The sequence below is a fragment of the Dendropsophus ebraccatus genome, chromosome 1 (assembly GCF_027789765.1).
Source record: "Dendropsophus ebraccatus isolate aDenEbr1 chromosome 1, aDenEbr1.pat, whole genome shotgun sequence".
Lineage (NCBI taxonomy): Eukaryota > Metazoa > Chordata > Amphibia > Anura > Hylidae > Dendropsophus > Dendropsophus ebraccatus.
This window is the reverse complement of record NC_091454.1, coordinates 76,263,269-76,284,709: the sequence shown is the minus strand read 5'-3', so window position 1 is coordinate 76,284,709 and position 21,441 is coordinate 76,263,269. Positions and strand designations below refer to the sequence as shown.

The 21,441-nt window shown below is 45.4% G+C and overlaps 1 protein-coding gene across 5 annotated transcripts in view; it reads left to right on the top strand.

The window, feature by feature from the left end:
- The window catches only part of LOC138794716 (tetratricopeptide repeat protein 41-like), a 79,276-nt gene that overhangs the window by 17,693 nt on the left and 40,142 nt on the right, over positions 1-21,441 (top strand). For 4 of the 5 annotated variants that reach the window (XM_069973576.1, XM_069973550.1, XM_069973558.1 and 1 more), the window contains exons 3-4: positions 19,980-20,163; positions 20,471-20,676. The exons of the other annotated variant lie outside the window; for it this stretch is intronic. In XM_069973576.1, coding sequence (XP_069829677.1) covers positions 19,980-20,163; positions 20,471-20,676 — 390 coding nt within the window. The remainder of the gene's footprint in view (positions 1-19,979; positions 20,164-20,470; positions 20,677-21,441) is intronic. 5 annotated transcript variants of the gene reach the window in all.

Sequence of the window (21,441 nt, the reverse complement as noted above, 5' to 3'; positions counted from 1 at the left end):
CAAGATGTTTAGAACTGTAGTTTACTAGTATCCAGATTAAAAGACTTAAACTGTATTGTCATGTTCTTTTCAATATGTTCTTTATGCAAAAAATAAATACATAGAAAATATATGGAATGGCCTAAGAAACATTCCGCCAGATGGAAAGGTCTATGAAACATTCTGCCAGATGGAATGACCAAAAAAACATTTCGCCACATGGAATGTCCTAACAAACATTCCGCCAGATGGAATGGCCTAAGAAACATTCTGCCAGATGGAATGGCCTAAGAAACATTCTGCCAGATGGAATGACCTAAGAAACATTCTGCCAGATGGAATGGTCTAAGAAACATTCCGCCAGATGGAATGACCTAAGAAACATTCTGCCAAATGGAATGACCTAAGAAACATTCTGCCAAATGGAATGGCCTAAGAAACATTCCACCTCATGAAATGTTCTAAAAAACATTCCGCGACATGGAATGGCCTAAGAAACATTCCGGCAGATGGAATGACCTAAGAAACATTCCACCAGATGGAATGGCCTAAGAGACATTCTGCCAGATGGAATGGGCTGATAAACATTCCGCCAGATGGAATGGTCTAAGAAACATTCCGCCACATGGAATGTCCTAATAAACATTCCGCCACATGGAATGTCCTAAGAAACATTCCGCCAGATGGAATGTTCTAAAAAACATTCCGCGACATGGAATGGCCTAAGAAATATTCCGGCAGATGGAATGACCTAAGAAACATTGCACCAGATGGAATGGCCTAAGAAACATTCTGCCAGATGGAATGGCCTGAGAAACATTCCGCCAGATGGAATGGTCTAAGAAACATTCTGCCAGATGGAATGACCTGAGAAACCTTCCGCCACATGGAATGTCCTAAGAAACATTCCGCCACATGGAATGTCCTAAGAAACATTCCGCCAGATGGAATGTCCTAAGAAACCTTGCGCCACATGGAATAGCCTAAGAAACATTCCACCACATGGAATGTTCTAAGAAACATTCCGGCAGATGGAATGGCCTAAGAAACATTCCGCCAGATGGAATGACCTAAGAAACATTCCGCCACATGGAATGTCCTAAGAAACATTCCGCCACATGGAATGGCCTAAGAAAAATTCTGCCAGATGGAATAGCCTAAGAAACATTCAGCCAGATGGAATGGCCTAAGAAACATTCCGCCAGATGGAATGGTCTAAGAAACATTCCGCCAGATGGAATGACCTAAGAAACATTCCGCCACATGGAATGGCCTAAGAAACATTCCGCCACATGGAATGGCCTAAGAAACATTCCGCCAGATGGAATGGCCTAAGAAACATTCTGCCAGATGGAATGGTCAAAGAAACATTCCGCCAGATGGAATGACCTAAGAAACATTCTGCCAGATAGAATGGCCTAAGAAACATTCTGCCAAATGGAATGGCCTAAGAAACATTCCGCCAGATGGAATGACCTAAGAAACATTCTGCCAAATGGAATGACCTAAGAAACATTCTGCCAAATGGAATGGCCTAAGAAACATTCCACCTCATGAAATGTTCTAAAAAACATTCCGCGACATGGAATGGCCTAAGAAACATTCCGGCAGATGGAATGACCTAAGAAACATTCCACCAGATGGAATGGCCTAAGAGACATTCTGCCAGATGGAATGGCCTGATAAACATTCCGCCAGATGGAATGGTCTAAGAAACATTCCGCCACATGGAATGTCCTAATAAACATTCCGCCACATGGAATGTCCTAAGAAACATTCCGCCACATGGAATGTCCTAAGAAACCTTCCGCCACATGGAATGGCCTAAGAAACATTCCGCCACATGGAATGTTCTAAGAAACATTCCGGCAGATGGAATGGCCTAAGAAACATTCCGCCAGATGGAATGACCAAAGAAACATTCCGCCACATGGAATGTCCTAAGAAACATTCCGCCAGATGGAATGTCCCAAGAAACATTCCGCCGGATGAAATGGCCTAAGAAACATTCTGCCAGATGGAATAGCCTAAGAAACATTCAGCCAGATGGAATGGCCTAAGAAACATTCCGCCAGATGGAATGGTCTAAGAAACATTCCGCCAGATGGAATGACCTAAGAAACATTCCGCCAGATGAAATGGCCTAAGAAACATTCCGCCAGATGGAATGGCCTAAGAAGCATTCCGCCAGATGGAATGACACTAAGAAATGTTCCGCCACATGGAATGTCCTAAGAAACATTCCGCCAGATGGAATGTCCTAAGAAACATTCTTCCAGATGGAATGGCCTAAGAAACATTCCGCCAGATGGAATGGTCTAAGAAACATTCCGCCAGATGGAATGACCTAAGAAACATTCCGCCAGATGGAATGACCTAAGAAACATTCCGCCACATGGAATGTCCTAAGAAACATTCCGCCAGATGGAATGGTCTAAGAAACATTCCGCCAGATGGAATGACCTAAGAAACATTCCGCCACATGGAATGTCCTAAGAAACATTCCGCCAGATGGAATGTTCTAAAAAACATTCCGCGACATGGAATGGCCTAAGAAACATTCCGGCAGATGGAATGACCTAAGAAACATTGCACCAGATGGAATGGCCTAAGAAACATTCTGCCAGATGGAATGGCCTGAGAAACATTCCGCCAGATGGAATGGTCTAAGAAACATTCTGCCAGATGGAATGACCTGAGAAACCTTCCGCCACATGGAATGTCCTAAGAAACATTCCGCCACATGGAATGTCCTAAGAAACATTCCGCCAGATGGAATGTCCTAAGAAACCTTCCGCCACATGGAATAGCCTAAGAAACATTCCACCACATGGAATGTTCTAAGAAACATTCCGGCAGATGGAATGGCCTAAGAAACATTCCGCCAGATGGAATGACCTAAGAAACATTCCGCCACATGGAATGTCCTAAGAAACATTCCGCCACATGGAATGGCCTAAGAAAAATATTGCCAGATGGAATAGCCTAAGAAACATTGAGCCAGATGGAATGGCCTAAGAAACATTCCGCCAGACGGAATGGTCTAAGAAACATTCCGCCAGATGGAATGACCTAAGAAACATTCCGCCACATGGAATGGCCTAAGAAACATTCCGCCACATGGAATGGCCTAAGAAACATTCCGCCAGATGGAATGGCCTAAGAAACATTCTGCCAGATGGAATGGTCAAAGAAACATTCCGCCAGATGGAATGACCTAAGAAACATTCTGCCAGATGGAATGGCCTAAGAAACATTCCGCCAGATGGAACGGCCTAAGAAACATTCTGCCAGATGGAACGTCCTAAGAAACATTCCGCCAGATGGAATGGCCTAAGAAACATTCCGCCAGATGGAATGGCCTAAGAAAAATTCCGCCAGATGGAATGGCCTAAAAAACGTTCTGCCAGATGGAATGACCTAAGAAACGTTCCGCCAGATGGATTGTCCTAAGAAACATTCCGCCAGATGGAATGTCCTAAGAAACATTCCGCCAGATGGAATGTCCTAAGAAACATTCCGCCGGGTGGAATGGCCTAAGAAACATTCCGCCAGATGGAATGGCCTAAGAAACATTCCGCCAGATGGAATGGTCTAAGAAACATTCCGCCAGATGGAATGACCTAAGAAACCTTCCGCCACATGGAATGTCCTAAGAAACATTCAGCTAGCTGGAATAGCCTAAGAAAAATTCCGCCAGATGGAATGGCCTAAGAAACATTACGCCAGACGAAATGGTCTAAGAAACATTCCGCCAGATGGAATGACCTAAGAAACATTCCGCCACATGGAATGTCCTAAGAAACATTCCGCCAGATGGAATGGCCTAAGAAACATTCCGCCAGATGGAATGGTCTAAGAAACATTCCGCCAGATGGAATGACCTAAGAAACATTCCGCCAGATGGAATGACCTAAGAAACATTCCGCCACATGGAATGTCCTAAGAAACATTCCGCCACATGGAATGTCCTAAGAAACATTCCGCCAGATGGAATGTTCTAAAAAACATTCCGCGACATGGAATGGCCTAAGAAACATTCCGGCAGATGGAATGAACTAAGAAACATTGCACCAGATGGAATGGCCTAAGAAACATTCTGCCAGATGGAATGGCCTGAGAAACATTCCGCCAGATGGAATGGTCTAAGAAACATTCTGCCAGATGGAATGACTGAGAAACCTTCCGCCACATGGAATGTCCTAAGAAACATTCCGCCACATGGAATGTCCTAAGAAACATTCCGCCACATGGAATGTCCTAAGAAACCTTCCGCCACATGGAATAGCCTAAGAAACATTCCACCACATGGAATGTTCTAAGAAACATTCCGGCAGATGGAATGGCCTAAGAAACATTACGCCAGATGGAATGGTCTAAGAAACATTCCGCCAGATGGAATGACCAAAGAAACATTCCGCCACATGGAATGGCCTAAGAAAAATTCTGCCAGATGGAATAGCCTAAGAAACATTCAGCCAGATGGAATGGCCTAAGAAACATTCCGCCAGATGGAATAGCCTAAGAAACATTCCGCCACATGGAATGGCCTAAGAAACATTCCGCCAGATGGAATGGCCTAAGAAACATTCCGCCAGATGGAATGGCCTAAGAAACATTCTGCCAGATGGAATGGTCAAAGAAACATTCCGCCAGATGGAATGACCTAAGAAACATTCTGCCAGATGGAATGGCCTAAGAAACATTCCGCCAGATGGCACGGCCTAAGAAACATTCTGCCAGATGGAATGGCCTGAGAAACATTCCGCCAGATGGAATGGTCTAAGAAACATTCTGCCAGATGAAATGACCTGAGAAACCTTCCGCCACATGGAATGTCCTAAGAAACATTCCGCCACATGGAATGTCCTAAGAAACATTCCGCCACATGGAATGGTCTAAGAAACATTCCGCCAGATGGAATGACCAAAGAAACATTCCGCCACATGGAATGGCCTAAGAAAAATTCTGCCAGATGGAATAGCCTAAGAAACATTCAGCCAGATGGAATGGCCTAAAAAACGTTCCGCCAGATGGAATGACCTAAGAAACGTTCCGCCAGATGGATTGTCCTAAGAAACATTCCGCCAGATGGAATGTCCTAAGAAACATTCCGCCAGTTGGAATGTCCTAAGAAACATTCCGCCGGGTGGAATGGCCTAAGAAACATTCCGCCAGATGGAATGGCCTAAGAAACATTCCGCCAGATGGAATGGTCTAAGAAACATTCCGCCAGATGGAATGACCTAAGAAACCTTCCGCCACATGGAATGTCCTAAGAAACCTTCCGCCACATGGAATAGCCTAAGAAACATTCCACCACATGGAATGTTCTAAGAAACATTCCGCCAGATGGAATGACCAAAGAAACATTCCGCCACATGGAATGGCCTAAGAAAAATTCTGCCAGATGGAATAGCCTAAGAAACATTCAGCCAGATGGAATGGCCTAAGAAACATTCCGCCAGATGGAATAGCCTAAGAAACATTCCGCCACATGGAATGGCCTAAGAAACATTCCGCCAGATGGAATGGCCTAAGAAACATTCCGCCAGATGGAATGGCCTAAGAAACATTCTGCCAGATGGAATGGTCAAAGAAACATTCCGCCAGATGGAATGACCTAAGAAACATTCTGCCAGATGGAATGGCCTAAGAAACATTCCGCCAGATGGCACGGCCTAAGAAACATTCTGCCAGATGGAATGGCCTGAGAAACATTCCGCCAGATGGAATGGTCTAAGAAACATTCTGCCAGATGGAATGACCTGAGAAACCTTCCGCCACATGGAATGTCCTAAGAAACATTCCGCCACATGGAATGTCCTAAGAAACATTCCGCCACATGGAATGGTCTAAGAAACATTCCGCCAGATGGAATGACCAAAGAAACATTCCGCCACATGGAATGGCCTAAGAAAAATTCTGCCAGATGGAATAGCCTAAGAAACATTCAGCCAGATGGAATGGCCTAAAAAACGTTCCGCCAGATGGAATGACCTAAGAAACGTTCCGCCAGATGGATTGTCCTAAGAAACATTCCGCCAGATGGAATGTCCTAAGAAACATTCCGCCAGTTGGAATGTCCTAAGAAACATTCCGCCGGGTGGAATGGCCTAAGAAACATTCCGCCAGATGGAATGGCCTAAGAAACATTCCGCCAGATGGAATGGTCTAAGAAACATTCCGCCAGATGGAATGACCTAAGAAACCTTCCGCCACATGGAATGTCCTAAGAAACATTCAGCTAGCTGGAATAGCCTAAGAAAAATTCCGCCAGATGGAATGGCCTAAGAAACATTCCGCCAGACGAAATGGTCTAAGAAACATTCCGCCAGATGGAATGACCTAAGAAACATTCCGCCACATGGAATGTCCTAAGAAACATTCCGCCAGATGGAATGGCCTAAGAAACATTTCGCCAGATGGAATGGCCTAAGAAACATTCCGCCAGATGGAATGGCCTAAGAAACATTCCCCCAGATGGAATGGTCTAAGAAACATTCCGCCAGATGGAATGACCTAAGAAACATTCCGCCACATGGAATGTCCTAAGAAACATTTCGCCAGATGGAATGGTCTAAGAAACATTCCGCCACATGGAATGACATTCCACCAGATGGAATGGCCTAAGAAACATTCCGCCAGATGGAATGGCCTAAGAAACATTTCACCAGATGGAATGGCCTAAGAAACATTCCCCCAGATGGAATGGTCTAAGAAACATTCCGCCAGATGGAATGACCTAAGAAACATTCCGCCACATGGAATGTCCTAAGAAACATTCCGCCACATGGAATGTCCTAAGAAACATTTCACCAGATGGAATGGTCTAAGAAACATTCCGCCAGATGGAATGACCTAAGAAACATTCCGCGACATGGAATGTCCTAAGAAACATTCCGCCAGATGGAATGTCCTAAGAAACATTCCGCCGGGTGGAATAGCCTAAGAAAAATTCCGCCAGATGGAATGGCCTAAGAAACATTCCGCCAGACGGAATGGTCTAAGAAACATTCCGCCAGATGGAATGACCTAAGAAACATTCCGCCACATGGAATGTCCTAAGAAACATTCCGCCAGATGGAATGGCCTAAGAAACATTTCGCCAGATGGAATGGCCTAAGAAACATTCCCCCAGATGGAATGGTCTAAGAAACATTCCGCCAGATGGAATGGTCTAAGAAACATTCCGCCAGATGGAATGACCTAAGAAACCTTCCGCCACATGGAATGTCCTAAGAAACATTCAGCTAGCTGGAATAGCCTAAGAAAAATTCCGCCAGATGGAATGGCCTAAGAAACATTCCGCCAGACGAAATGGTCTAAGAAACATTCCGCCAGATGGAATAACCTAAGAAACATTCCGCCACATGGAATGTCCTAAGAAACATTCCGCCAGATGGAATGGCCTAAGAAACATTTCGCCAGATGGAATGGCCTAAGAAACATTCCGCCAGATGGAATGGCCTAAGAAACATTCCCCCTGATGGAATGGTCTAAGAAACATTCCGCCAGATGGAATGACCTAAGAAACATTCCGCCACATGGAATGTCCTAAGAAACATTTCGCCAGATGGAATGGTCTAAGAAACATTCCGCCACATGGAATGACCTTCCACCAGATGGAATGGCCTAAGAAACATTCCGCCAGATGGAATGGCCTAAGAAACGTTTCACCAGATGGAATGGCCTAAGAAACATTCCCCCAGATGGAATGGTCTAAGAAACATTCCGCCAGATGGAATGACCTAAGAAACATTCCGCCACATGGAATGTCCTAAGAAACATTCCGCCACATGGAATGTCCTAAGAAACATTTCACCAGATGGAATGGTCTAAGAAACATTCCGCCAGATGGAATGACCTAAGAAACATTCCGCGACATGGAATGTCCTAAGAAACATTCCGCCAGATGGAATGTCCTAAGAAACATTCCGCCGGGTGGAATGGCCTAAGAAACATTCCGCCAGATGTAATGGTCTAAGAAACATTCGGCCAGATGGAATGGCCTAAGAAACATTCCGCCAGATGGAATGGTCTAAGAAACATTCCGCCAGATGGAATGTCCTAAGAAACATTCCGCCAGATGGAATGGCCTAAGAAACATTCCGCCGGGTGGAATGGCCTAAGAAACATTCCGCCAGATGGAATGGCCTAAGAAACATTCCGCCAGATGGAATGGTCTAAGAAACAGTCCGCCAGATGGAATGGTCTAAGAAACATTCCGCCAGATGGAATGACCTAAGAAACCTTCCGCCACATGGAATGTCCTAAGAAACATTCAGCTAGCTGGAATAGCCTAAGAAAAATTCCGCCAGATGAAATGGCCTAAGAAACATTCCGCCAGACGGAATGGTCTAAGAAACATTCCGCCAGATGGAATGACCTAAGAAACATTCCGCCACATGGAATGTCCTAAGAAACATTCCGCCAGATGGAATGGCCTGAGAAACATTTCGCCAGATGGAATGGCCTAAGAAACATTCCGCCAGATGGAATGGCCTAAGAAACATTCCCCCAGATGGAATGGTCTAAGAAACATTCCGCCAGATGGAATGACCTAAGAAACATTCCGCCAGATGGAATGTCCTAAGAAACATTCCGCCACATGGAATGTCCTAAGAAACATTTTGCCAGATGGAATGGTCTAAAGAAACATTCCGCCAGATGGAATGACCTAAGAAACATTCCACCACATGGAATGTCCTAAGAAACATTCCGCCAGATGGAATGGCCTAAAAAACATTCCGCGACATGGAATGGCCTAAGAAACATTCCGGCAGATGGAATGACCTAAGAAACATTCCACCAGATGGAATGGCCTAAGAAACATTCCGCCACATGGAATGGCCTAAGAAACATTTCACCAGATGGAATGGCCTAAAAAACATTCCGCCAGATGGAATGGCCTAAGAAACATTCCCCCAGATGGAATGGTCTAAGAAACATTCTGCCAGATGGAATGACCTAAGAAACATTCCGCCACATGGAATGTCCTAAGAAACATTTCGCCAGATGGAATGGTCTAAGAAACATTCCGCCAGATGGAATGACCTAAGAAACATTCCGCGACATGGAATGTCCTAAGAAACATTCCGCCAGATGGAATGGCCTAAAAAACATTCCGCGACATGGAATGGCCTAAGAAACATTCCGGCAGATGGAATGACCTAAGAAACATTCCGCCAGATGGAATGGACTAAGAAACATTCCGCCAGATGGAATGACCTAAGAAACATTCCGCCAAATGGAATGTCCTAATAAACATTCCGCCACATGGAATGTCCTAAGAAACCTTCCGCCACATGGAATGTCCTAAGAAACATTCCGCCAGATGGAATGGCCTAAGAAACATTTCGCCAGATGGAATGGCCTAAGAAACATTCCCCCAGATGGAATGGTCTAAGAAACATTCCGCCAGATGGAATGACCTAAGACACATTCCGCCAGATGGAATGTCCTAAGAAACATTCCGCCAAATGGAATGGTCTAAGAAACATTCCGCCAGATGCAATGACCTAACAAACATTCCGCCAGATGAAATGTCCTAAGAAACATTCCGCCACATGGAATTGCCTAAGAAACATTCCGCCAGATGCAATGGCCTAAAAAACATTCCGCGACATAGAATGGCCTAAGAAACATTCCGGCAGATGGAATGACCTAAGAAACATTCCACCAGATGGAATGGCCTAAGAAACATTCCGCCAGATGGAATGACCTAAGAAACATTCCGCCAAATGGAATGTCCTAAGAAACATTCCGCCACATGGAATGGCCTAAGAAACATTCCGCCACGTGGAATGTTCTAAGAATCATTCCGCCAGATGGAATGGCCTAAGAAACATTCCGCCAGATGGAATGGTCTAAGAAACATTCCGCCAGATGGAATGACCTAAGAATCATTCCGCCAAATGGAATGTCCTAAGAAACATTCCGCCACATGAAATGTCCTAAGAAACATTCCGCCAGATGGAATGTCCTAAGAAACATTCCGCCAGATGGAATGGCCTAAAAAACATTCCGCGACATAGAATGGCCTAAGAAACATTCCGGCAGATGGAATGACCTAAGAAACATTCCACCAGATGGAATGGCCTAAGAAACATTCCGCCAGATGGAATGTCCTAAGAAACATTCCGCCAGATGGAATGTCCTAAGAAACATTCCGCCACATGGAATGGCCTAAGAAACATTCCGCCACGTGGAATGTTCTAAGAAGCATTCCGCCAGATGGAATGGCCTAAGAAACATTCCGCCAGATGGAATGGTCTAAGAAACATTCCGCCAGATGGAATGACCTAAGAAACATTCCGCCAAATGGAATGTCCTAAGAAACATTCCGCCACATGGAATGTCCTAAGAAACATTCAGCCACATGGAATGGCCTAAGAAACATTCCGCCATATGGAATGTCCTAAGAAACATACCGGCAGATGGAATGGCCTAAAAAACATTACGCGGCATGGAATGGCCTAAGAAACATTCCGGCAGATGGAATGATCTAAGAAACATTCCACCAGATGGAATGGCCTAAGAAACATTCCGCCAGATGGAATGACCTAAGAAACATTCCGCCAAATGGAATGTCCTAAGAAACATTTCGCCAGATGGAATGTCCTAAGAAACATTCAACCACATGGAATGTCCTAAGAAACTTCCGCCAGATGGAATGTCCTAAGAAACATTCCGCCAGATGGAATGGCCTAAGAAACATTTCGCCAGATGGAATGGCCTAAGAAACATTCCGCCAGAAGGAATGGCCTAAGAAACATTCCCCCAGATGGAATGGTCTAAGAAACATTCCGCCAGATGGAATGACCTAAGAAACATTCCGCCAGATGAAATGTCCTAAGAAATATTCCGCCAGATGGAATGGTCTAAGAAACATTCCGCCAGATGGAATGACCTAACAAACATTCCGCCACATGAAATGTCCTAAGAAACATTTCGCCAGATGGAATGTCCTAAGAAACATTCCGCCAGATGGAATGTCCTAAGAAACATTTTGCCACATGGAATGGCCTAAGAAACATTTCGCCACGTGGAATGTTCTAAGAAACATTCCGCCAGATGGAATGGCCTAAGAAACATTCCGCCAGATGGAATGGTCTAAGAAACATTCCGCCAGATGGAATGACCTAAGAAACATTCCGCCAGATGGAATGACCTAAGAAACATTCCGCGACATGGAATGTCTTAAGAAACATTCCGCCAGATGGAATGGCCTAAGAAACATTCCGCCAGATGGAATGGCCTAAGAAACATTCCGCCAGATGGAATGGCCTAAGAAACATTCCGCCAGATGGAATGGCCTAAGAAACATTCCGCCAGATGGAGTGACCTAAGAAACATTCCGCCAGATGGAATGACCTAAGAAACATTCCGCTGGGTGGAATGGCCTAAGAAACATTCCGCCAGATGGAATGGCCTAAGAAACATTCCCCCAGATGGAATGGCCTAAGAAACATTCCGCCAGATGGAATGACCTAAGAAATATTCCGCCAGATGGAATGCCCTAAGAAACATTCCGCCAGATGGAATGGCCTAAGAAACATTCCGCCAGATGGAATGGCCTAAGAAACATTCCACCTCATGGAATGTTCTAAAAAACATTCCGTTATATGGAATGGCCTAAGAAACATTCCGCCAGATGGAATGGCCTAAGAAACATTCCGCCAGATAGAATGGCCTAAGAATCATTCCACCAGATGGAATGGCCTAAGAAACATTCCGTTAGATGGAATGGCCTAAGAAACATTCCGCCAGATGGAATGGCCTGAAAAAAGTTCCGCCAGATGGAATGACCTAAGAAACATTCCGCCACATGGAATGTCCTAAGAAACATTCCGCCAGATGGAATGTCCTAAGAAACATTCCGCCGGGTGGAATGGCCTAAGAAACATTCCGCCAGATGGAATGGCCTAAGAAACATTCCGCCATATGGAATGGTCTAAGAAACATTCCGCCAGATGGAATGACCTAATAAACCTTCCGCCACATGGAATGTCCTAAGAAACATTCCGCTACATGGAATGTCCTAAGAAACATTCCGCCAGATGGAATGGCCTAAGAAACATTCCGCCAGATGGAATGGCCTAAGAAACATTCCGCCAGATGGAATGGCCTAAGAAACATTCCGCCAGATGGAATGGTCTAAGAAACATTCCGCCAGATGGAATGACCTAAGAAACATTCCGCCACATGGAATGTCCTAAGAAACATTCCGCCAGATGGAATGGCCTAAGAAACATTCCGCCAGATGGAATGGCCTAAGAAACATTCCGCCAGATGGAATGGCCTAAGTAACATTCCACCTCATGGAATGTTCTAAAAAAACATTCCGCTATATGGAATGGCCTAAGAAACATTCCGCCAGATGGAATGGCCTAAGAAACATTCTGCCAGATAGAATGGCCTAAGAATCATTCCACCAGATGGAATGGCCTAAGAAACATTCCGTTAGATGGAATGGCCTAAGAAACATACCGCCAGATGGAATGGCCTGAAAAAAGTTCCGCCAGATGGAATGACCTAAGAAACGTTCCGCCACATGGAATGTCCTAAGAAACATTACGCCAGATAGAATGTCCTAAGAAACATTCCACCGGGTGGAATGGCCTAAGAAACCTTCCGCCAGATGGAATGGCCTAAGAAACATTCCGCCATATGGAATGGTCTAAGAAACATTCCGCCAGATGGAATGACCTAATAAACCTTCCGCCACATGGAATGTCCTAAGAAACATTCCGCGACATGGAATGGCCTAAGAAACATTCCGCCAGATGGAGTGACCTAAGAAACATTCCGCCAGATGGAATGACCTAAGAAACATTCCGCTGGGTGGAATGGCCTAAGAAACATTCCGCCAGATGGAATGGCCTAAGAAACATTCCCCCAGATGGAATGGCCTAAGAAACATTCCGCCAGATGGAATGACCTAAGAAACATTCCGCCAGATGGAATGCCCTAAGAAACATTCCGCCAGATGGAATGGCCTAAGAAACATTCCGCCAGATGGAATGGCCTAAGAAACATTCCATCTCATGGAATGTTCTAAAAAACATTCCCAGGGCTCCAGACTAAAAAATTTACCTAGGAGCCATTGGCTCCTAACCTGAAAAATTTAGGCGCCAAATAGAATATTTGGTCGCCAACATTTTAAACCATGTAAAATTAATGTTATGTTACATGGGACTTACTGTGTGCAGAGGCCGCGGCAGCCTCCTCCTCCTTTAGATTCTCTCTTTTCTTAGTTTGAAAATGTTCAACATGGAAACTTGCAACCTGACAACCATATACAGTCTGACAACCATATACAGTCTGACAACCATATACAGTCTGACTCAGTACTTCAGCTTTTAATGAGGCTTACTCTTCTGAACTTGAACTTAAAGGGAACCTGTTGACCCCCGTGCCAGGGTGACAGGCTCCCAACCCCCCGTTAGAGCCCCCTATACTCACCTCATTGCGCCGGATCCCGCTTCTGAAGATGGTCGGGTCACGGAGATCTCAGCCGCTGCAGCCCGGCGTGCGCTGAGAGATGAGTCCAACGCTCAGAGAATGACGGGAGAGTCCAGCGATCCGTCATTCTCTATGAGCGTTGGACTCATCTCTCAGTGTGCGCGCCGGGCTGCAGCGGCTGAGATCTCCGTGACCTGACCACCTCCAGAAGCGGGACCCGGCGCGATGAGGTGAGTATAGGGGGCTCTAACGGGGGGTTGGGAGCCTGTCACCCCGGCACCGGGGGTGACAGGTTCCCTTTAAAAGCTTGCAACAGTCTATACATACTGAGCTAGACTTCTGACTGCAGCCATAGTGACCCCCCACAAGATGTGTATATAGATAGATATATCTCTCACCTAGTGACTAATGCAAGTAACCCCCTACAATACAGACACCTGAGGGGCCCTGATAATAATAATTGTGCATATATCTATCTCCCAGTGTCTGCAGCCAGTTTGCCCTCCCCTTATAGATGCCCCCTCCTCCCCCCCATTATAGATGCCCCCTCCTCCCCCCCATTATAGATGCCCCCTCCTCCCCCCCATTATAGATGCCCCCTCTCCCCCCCATTATAGATGCCCCCTCTCCCCCCCCATTATAGATGCCCCCTCTCCCCCCCCTTTATAGATGCCCCCTCTCCCCCCCCCATTATAGATGCCCCCTTCTCCCCCCCATTATAGATGCCCCCTTCTCCCCCCCATTATAGATGCCCCCTCTTCCCCCCCATTATAGATGCCCCCTCTCCCCCCCCCCATTATAGATGCCCCCTCTTCCCCCCCATTATAGATGCCCCCTCCCCTTATAGCTAGCCCCCTCTCCCCCCCTTGAACATGGCCCCTCTTCTCCCCCCATTATAGATGCCCCCCCTTCTCTTCCCCCCATTATAGATGCCCCCCCTTCTCTTCCCCCCATTATAGATGCCCCCCCCCCTCCTCCTCTATGCTAAGCAGTATTTAAAAAAAATAAACACACAAACTCACCTGACAACCCGCTCCCCCGGCGATCCTCTTCTTCTTCAGGCGCTGTCCCCGGCGGCGGCGCGCTGTCTCTTTAAGTCCAGTCCCCGGCTGATGCGCGGCTGCCGGGGGTGTCCCGTCCTATCCCCGGCAGCGCGGCGCGTCAGTGAGCTCCCTGTACGCCGGGGCTGTGACTTCTGACACAGGAAGCGTCTCTGACGCGCGCTTCCTGTGCCGGAAGTCAGGGCCCCAGGCAGCTCACTGATGCGCCGCGCTGCCGGGGATAGGACGGGACACCCCCGGCAGCCGCGCATCAGCCGGGGACCGGACTTAAAGAGACAGCGCGCCGCCGCCGGGGCCAGTCGCAAATGGCGCCCAGATTAATAAATCTGGGCGCCATTTGCAAAATATTAGTCGCATTGGCGACCATTTTGGTCGCCATCTGGAGCCCTGATTCCGTTATATGGAATGGCCTAAGAAACATTCCGCCAGATGGAATGGCCTAAGAAACATTCCGCCAGATAGAATGGCCTAAGAATCATTCCACCAGATGGAATGGCCTAAGAAACATTCCGTTAGATGGAATGGCCTAAGAAACATTCCGCCAGATGGAATGGCCTGAAAAAAGTTCCGCCAGATGGAATGACCTAAGAAACATTCCGCCACATGGAATGTCCTAAGAAACATTCCGCCAGATGGAATGTCCTAAGAAACATTCCGCCGGGTGGAATGGCCTAAGAAACATTCCGCCAGATGGAATGGCCTAAGAAACATTCCGCCATATGGAATGGTCTAAGAAACATTCCGCCAGATGGAATGACCTAATAAACCTTCCGCCACATGGAATGTCCTAAGAAACATTCCGCTACATGGAATGTCCTAAGAAACATTCCGCCAGATGGAATGGCCTAAGAAACATTCCGCCAGATGGAATGGCCTAAGAAACATTCCGCCAGATGGAATGGCCTAAGAAACATTCCGCCAGATGGAATGGCCTAAGAAACATTCCGCCAGATGGAATGACCTAAGAAACATTCCGCCACATGGAATGTCCTAAGAAACATTCCGCCAGATGGAATGGCCTAAGAAACATTCCGCCAGATGGAATGGCCTAAGAAACATTCCGCCAGATGGAATGGCCTAAGTAACATTCCACCTCATGGAATGTTCTAAAAAACATTCCGCTATATGGAATGGCCTAAGAAACATTCCGCCAGATGGAATGGCCTAAGAAACATTCTGCCAGATAGAATGGCCTAAGAATCATTCCACCAGATGGAATGGCCTAAGAAACATTCCGTTAGATGGAATGGCCTAAGAAACATACCGCCAGATGGAATGGCCTGAAAAAAGTTCCGCCAGATGGAATGACCTAAGAAACGTTCCGCCACATGGAACGTCCTAAGAAACATTCCGCCAGATAGAATGTCCTAAGAAACATTCCACCGGGTGGAATGGCCTAAGAAACCTTCCGCCAGATGGAATGGCCTAAGAAACATTCCGCCATATGGAATGGTCTAAGAAACATTCCGCCAGATGGAATGACCTAATAAACCTTCCGCCACATGGAATGTCCTAAGAAACATTCCGCTACATGGAATGTCCTAAGAAACATTCCGCCAGATGGAATGGCCTAAGAAACATTCCGCCAGATGGAATGGCCTAAGAAACATTCCGCCAGATGGAATGGCCTAAGAAACATTCCGCCAGATGGAATGATCTAAGAAACATTCCGCCAGATGGAATGACCTAAGAAACATTCCGCCACATGGAATGTCCTAAGAAACTTTCCGGCAGATGGAATGGCCTAAGAAACATTCCGCCAGATGGAATGGCCTAAGAAACATTCCGCCAGATGGAATGGCCTAAGAAACATTCCGCCAGATAGAATGGCCTAAGAAACATTCCGCCAGATGGAATGGCCTAAGAAACATTCCGCCAGATGGAATGGCCTATGAAACATTCCGCCAGATGGAATGGCCTAAAAAAACGTTCCGCCAGATGGAATGACCTAAGAAACGTTCCGCCAGATGGAATGGCCTAAGAAACATTCCGCCAGATGGAATGGCCTAAGAAACATTCCACCTCATGGAATGTTCTAAAAAACATTCCGCTATATGGAATGGCCTAAGAAACATTCCGCCAGATGGAATGGCCTAAGAAACATTCCGCCAGATGGAATGGTCTAAGAAACATTCCGCTAGATGGAATGACCTAAGAAACATTCCGCCACATGGAATGTCCTAAGAAACATTCCACCAGATGGAATGACCTAATAAACCTTCCGCCACATGAAATGTCCTAAGAAACATTCTGCTACATGGAATGTCCTAAGAAACATTCCGCCAGATGGAATGGCCTAAGAAACATTCCGCCACATGGAATGTCCTAAGAAACATTCCGCCACATGGAATGTCCTAAGAAACATTCCGCTGGTTGGAATTGCCTAAGAAACATTTTGCAGATGGAATGGCCTAAGAAACATTCCGCCAGATGGAATGACCTAATAAACCTTCCGCCACATGGAATGGCCTAAGAAACATTCCGCCACATGGAATGGCCTAAGAAACATTCCGCCAGATGGAATGGCCTAAGAAACATTCCGCCAGATGGAATGGCCTAAGAAACATTCCACCAGGTGGAATGGCCTAAGAAACATTCCGTCAGATGGAATGTCCTAAGAAACATTCCGTCAGATGGAATGGTCTAAGAAACATTCCGCCAGATGGAATGACCTAAGAAACATTCCGCCACATGGAATGTCCTAAGAAACATTCCGCCACATGGAATGTCCTAAGAAACATTCCGCCAGATGGAATGGCCTAAGAAACATTCCGCCAGATGGAATGTCCTAAGAAACATTCCGCCAGATGGAATGGCCTAAGAAACATTCCGCCAGATGGAATGGCCTAAGAAACATTCCGCCAGATGGAATGGCCTAAGAAACATTCCGCCAGATGGAATGGCCTAAGAAACATTCCGCCACATGGAATGACCTAACAAACATTCCGCCAGATGGAATGGCCTAAGAAACATTCCCGCCACATGGAACGTCCTAAGAAACATTCCACCACATGGATTGGCCTAAGAATCCTTCCGCCACATGGAATGGCCTAAGAAACCTTCCGCCACATGGAATGGCCTAAGAAACCTTCCGCCACATGGGATGGCCTAAGAAACCTTCCGCCACATGGAATGGCCTAGGAAACATTCCGCCAGATGGAATGGCCTAAGAAACATTCCGCCAGATGGAATGACCTAAGAAACATTCCGCCACATGGAATGTCCTAAGAAACATTCCGCCAGATGGAATGGCCTAAGAAACATTCCGCCAGATGGAATGGCCTAAGAAACATTCCGCCAGATGGAATGGCCTAAGTAACATTCCACCTCATGGAATGTTCTAAAAAACATTCCGCTATATGGAATGGCCTAAGAAACATTCCGCCAGATGGAATGGCCTAAGAAACATTCTGCCAGATAGAATGGCCTAAGAATCATTCCACCAGATGGAATGGCCTAAGAAACATTCCGTTAGATGGAATGGCCTAAGAAACATACCGCCAGATGGAATGGCCTGAAAAAAGTTCCGCCAGATGGAATGACCTAAGAAACGTTCCGCCACATGGAATGTCCTAAGAAACATTCCGCCAGATAGAATGTCCTAAGAAACATTCCACCGGGTGGAATGGCCTAAGAAACCTTCCGCCAGATGGAATGGCCTAAGAAACATTCCGCCATATGGAATGGTCTAAGAAACATTCCGCCAGATGGAATGACCTAATAAACCTTCCGCCACATGGAATGTCCTAAGAAACATTCCGCTACATGGAATGTCCTAAGAAACATTCCGCCAGATGGAATGGCCTAAGAAACATTCCGCCAGATGGAATGGCCTAAGAAACATTCCGCCAGATGGAATGGCCTAAGAAACATTCCGCCAGATGGAATGATCTAAGAAACATTCCGCCAGATGGAATGACCTAAGAAACATTCCGCCACATGGAATGTCCTAAGAAACTTTCCGCCAGATGGAATGGCCTAAGAAACATTCCGCCAGATGGAATGGCCTAAGAAACATTCCGCCAGATAGAATGGCCTAAGAAACATTCCGCCAGATGGAATGGCCTAAGAAACATTCCGCCAGATGGAATGGCCTATGAAACATTCCGCCAGATGGAATGGCCTAAAAAAAACGTTCCGCCAGATGGAATGACCTAAGAAACGTTCCGCCAGATGGAATGGCCTAAGAAACATTCCGCCAGATGGAATGGCCTAAGAAACATTCCACCTCATGGAATGTTCTAAAAAACATTCCGCTATATGGAATGGCCTAAGAAACATTCCGCCAGATGGAATGGCCTAAGAAACATTCCGCCAGATGGAATGGTCTAAGAAACATTCCGCTAGATGGAATGACCTAAGAAACATTCCGCCACATGGAATGTCCTAAGAAACATTCCACCAGATGGAATGACCTAATAAACCTTCCGCCACATGAAATGTCCTAAGAAACATTCTGCTACATGGAATGTCCTAAGAAACATTCCGCCAGATGGAATGGCCTAAGAAACATTCCGCTACATGGAATGTCCTAAGAAACATTCCGCCACATGGAATGTCCTAAGAAACATTCCGCCGGTTGGAATTGCCTAAGAAACATTTTGCAGATGGAATGGCCTAAGAAACATTCCGCCAGATGGAATGTCCTAAGAAACATTCTGCCACATGGAATGGCCTAAGAAACATTCCGCCACATGGAATGGCCTAAGAAACATTCCGCCAGATGGAATGGCCTAAGAAACATTCCGCCAGATGGAATGTCCTAAGAAACATTCCGCCAGATGGAATGGCCTAAGAAACATTCCGCCAGATGGAATGGCCTAAGAAACATTCCGCCAGATGGAATGGCCTAAGAAACATTCCGCCAGATGGAATGGCCTAAGAAACATTCCGCCACATGGAATGACCTAACAAACATTCCGCCAGATGGAATGGCCTAAGAAACATTCCCGCCACATGGAACGTCCTAAGAAACATTCCACCACATGGATTGGCCTAAGAATCCTTCCGCCACATGGAATGGCCTAAGAAACCTTCCGCCACATGGAATGGCCTAAGAAACCTTCCGCCACATGGAATGGCCTAAGAAACCTTCCGCCACATGGAATGGCCTAGGAAACTTTTACTTGATATGCCGCAGATGTTGCTGAAGTTTTGCACACAGAATTGCCCGTTGTGTATGACTAAAATTGAGTAAAAGTAGTGTGTTCCTGGAACAATCTAAACAACAAATTTTTTGTTAGTCCCATCCCTGTATTTGCCTGTTCTTTGTTCTCCATGTTTACAGATGATAGTCATGAAATATAATAATTTTAGATGCCTTATATAACCATTTAGCACACGATAGGTATGTTTACATTTTCATTTAATCAGGAAGCAAAGTTTAAATATTTCAATAAGATTTTCCATGCTGTAGACTGGACTTATTTGTCTAACAACGAGATAATGTTTCTTACTATGTGTGTATTTAAGGTCATGAGCACAACCTTGCCCAGGCATACCACCAAGCATATGCTGAAAGTCTTTGCAAAGATTTTGTGGCTTCACAAGGGTTAAATAAGCTCTTCACAGTCTTGGATACATTTGCTTGTGGCCATCTGACAAATGAACAGAGGGACAACTTCAGTGTTGATCATTTTAAAGTGGCATCTTCATGGTAAGATATATTGCACTAAAAAAAAGCTGCTTGCTCCTTCACCTGGTCTCTGTATGTTTTATAAGACTTGGGATTTTTTTTTTAAATTGTTGGCCTTTCTTTTGGATAGTCCATAAACATTGGACCTAGCAGCCCAGCTATCAGCTCTGCCAAAACTGAAGTGCCCAGTGAATACACAGTGAAAAGAGCCTGAATGTACATTGTGCAGTGGCTGTGCTGGGATACTGCAGCTTAGCTTAGCACCTATTTACTGTAGTAGCCCAGCACGGCCAGTTACTTTGCAACAGTTTTCCTTCTATTCCAACAGGTTGGGAACTGAGAAGTCTATTCTGCTATTGCATGGTGCCAGAGGCTCCGGCAAGTCAACAGCAGTTGCAAAATGGTTGCACTCATTTCAAAGATACAGCCAAAATACTTCGGTGATCTCTTACTTTGTGGGAAGCAGTGGACGAAGTGATGACATCATGAGCTTCATGCGACATTGCATTATTTCCCTTCAGTGTGAATACTTTGGTAATTATTATTCTGATTTTATAATTCTACAATGTTTTCATTATAATTGATTACATTACCTAAATAGGTAATTATTAAGTATCCAACAAAAAAGGACATTTAGGCAGTGTTTACAGTAAAATAAAAGCAAAATACAACAGTGAAATAGATGAAATGCAGACATATTTTGAATCTAATAATGTGGTAGATTAAAAGCTATGGTAAAACAGCCATCTCTGCACACATTGTAAAAGTTGTATTATTTTTTCCATTTTTTTTTTATACTAGGAAAGTACATAAGCTTTAGTAAAACCACAAGACATACGTTATATCAAGTAGTGAGGGCCTGTAGTACCATTTTATGTATATAAAATAGGAATTAAAGGAGAAGTCCAGCAAAATTTTTTATTAAAGTATTGTATTGCCCCCCAAAAGTTATACAAATTACCAATATACACTTATTATGGGAAATGCTTATAAAGTGCTTTTATCCTGCACTTACTACTGCATCAAGGCTTCACTTCCTGGACAAAATGATGATGTCACGACCCAACTCCCAGAGCTGTGCGGGCTGTGGCTGCTGGAGAGGATGATGGACAACTGAGGGACACTGAGGGACACAGTCGGGTCGTGACATCACCATGTTATCCAGGAATTGAAGCCTTGATGCAGTTTTAAGTGCAGGGAAAAAAAGCACTTTATGTGCATTTCCCATAATAAGTGTTTCTTGGTAATTTGTATAACTTTTGGGGGGCAATACAATACTTTAATAAAAAATGTTGCCGG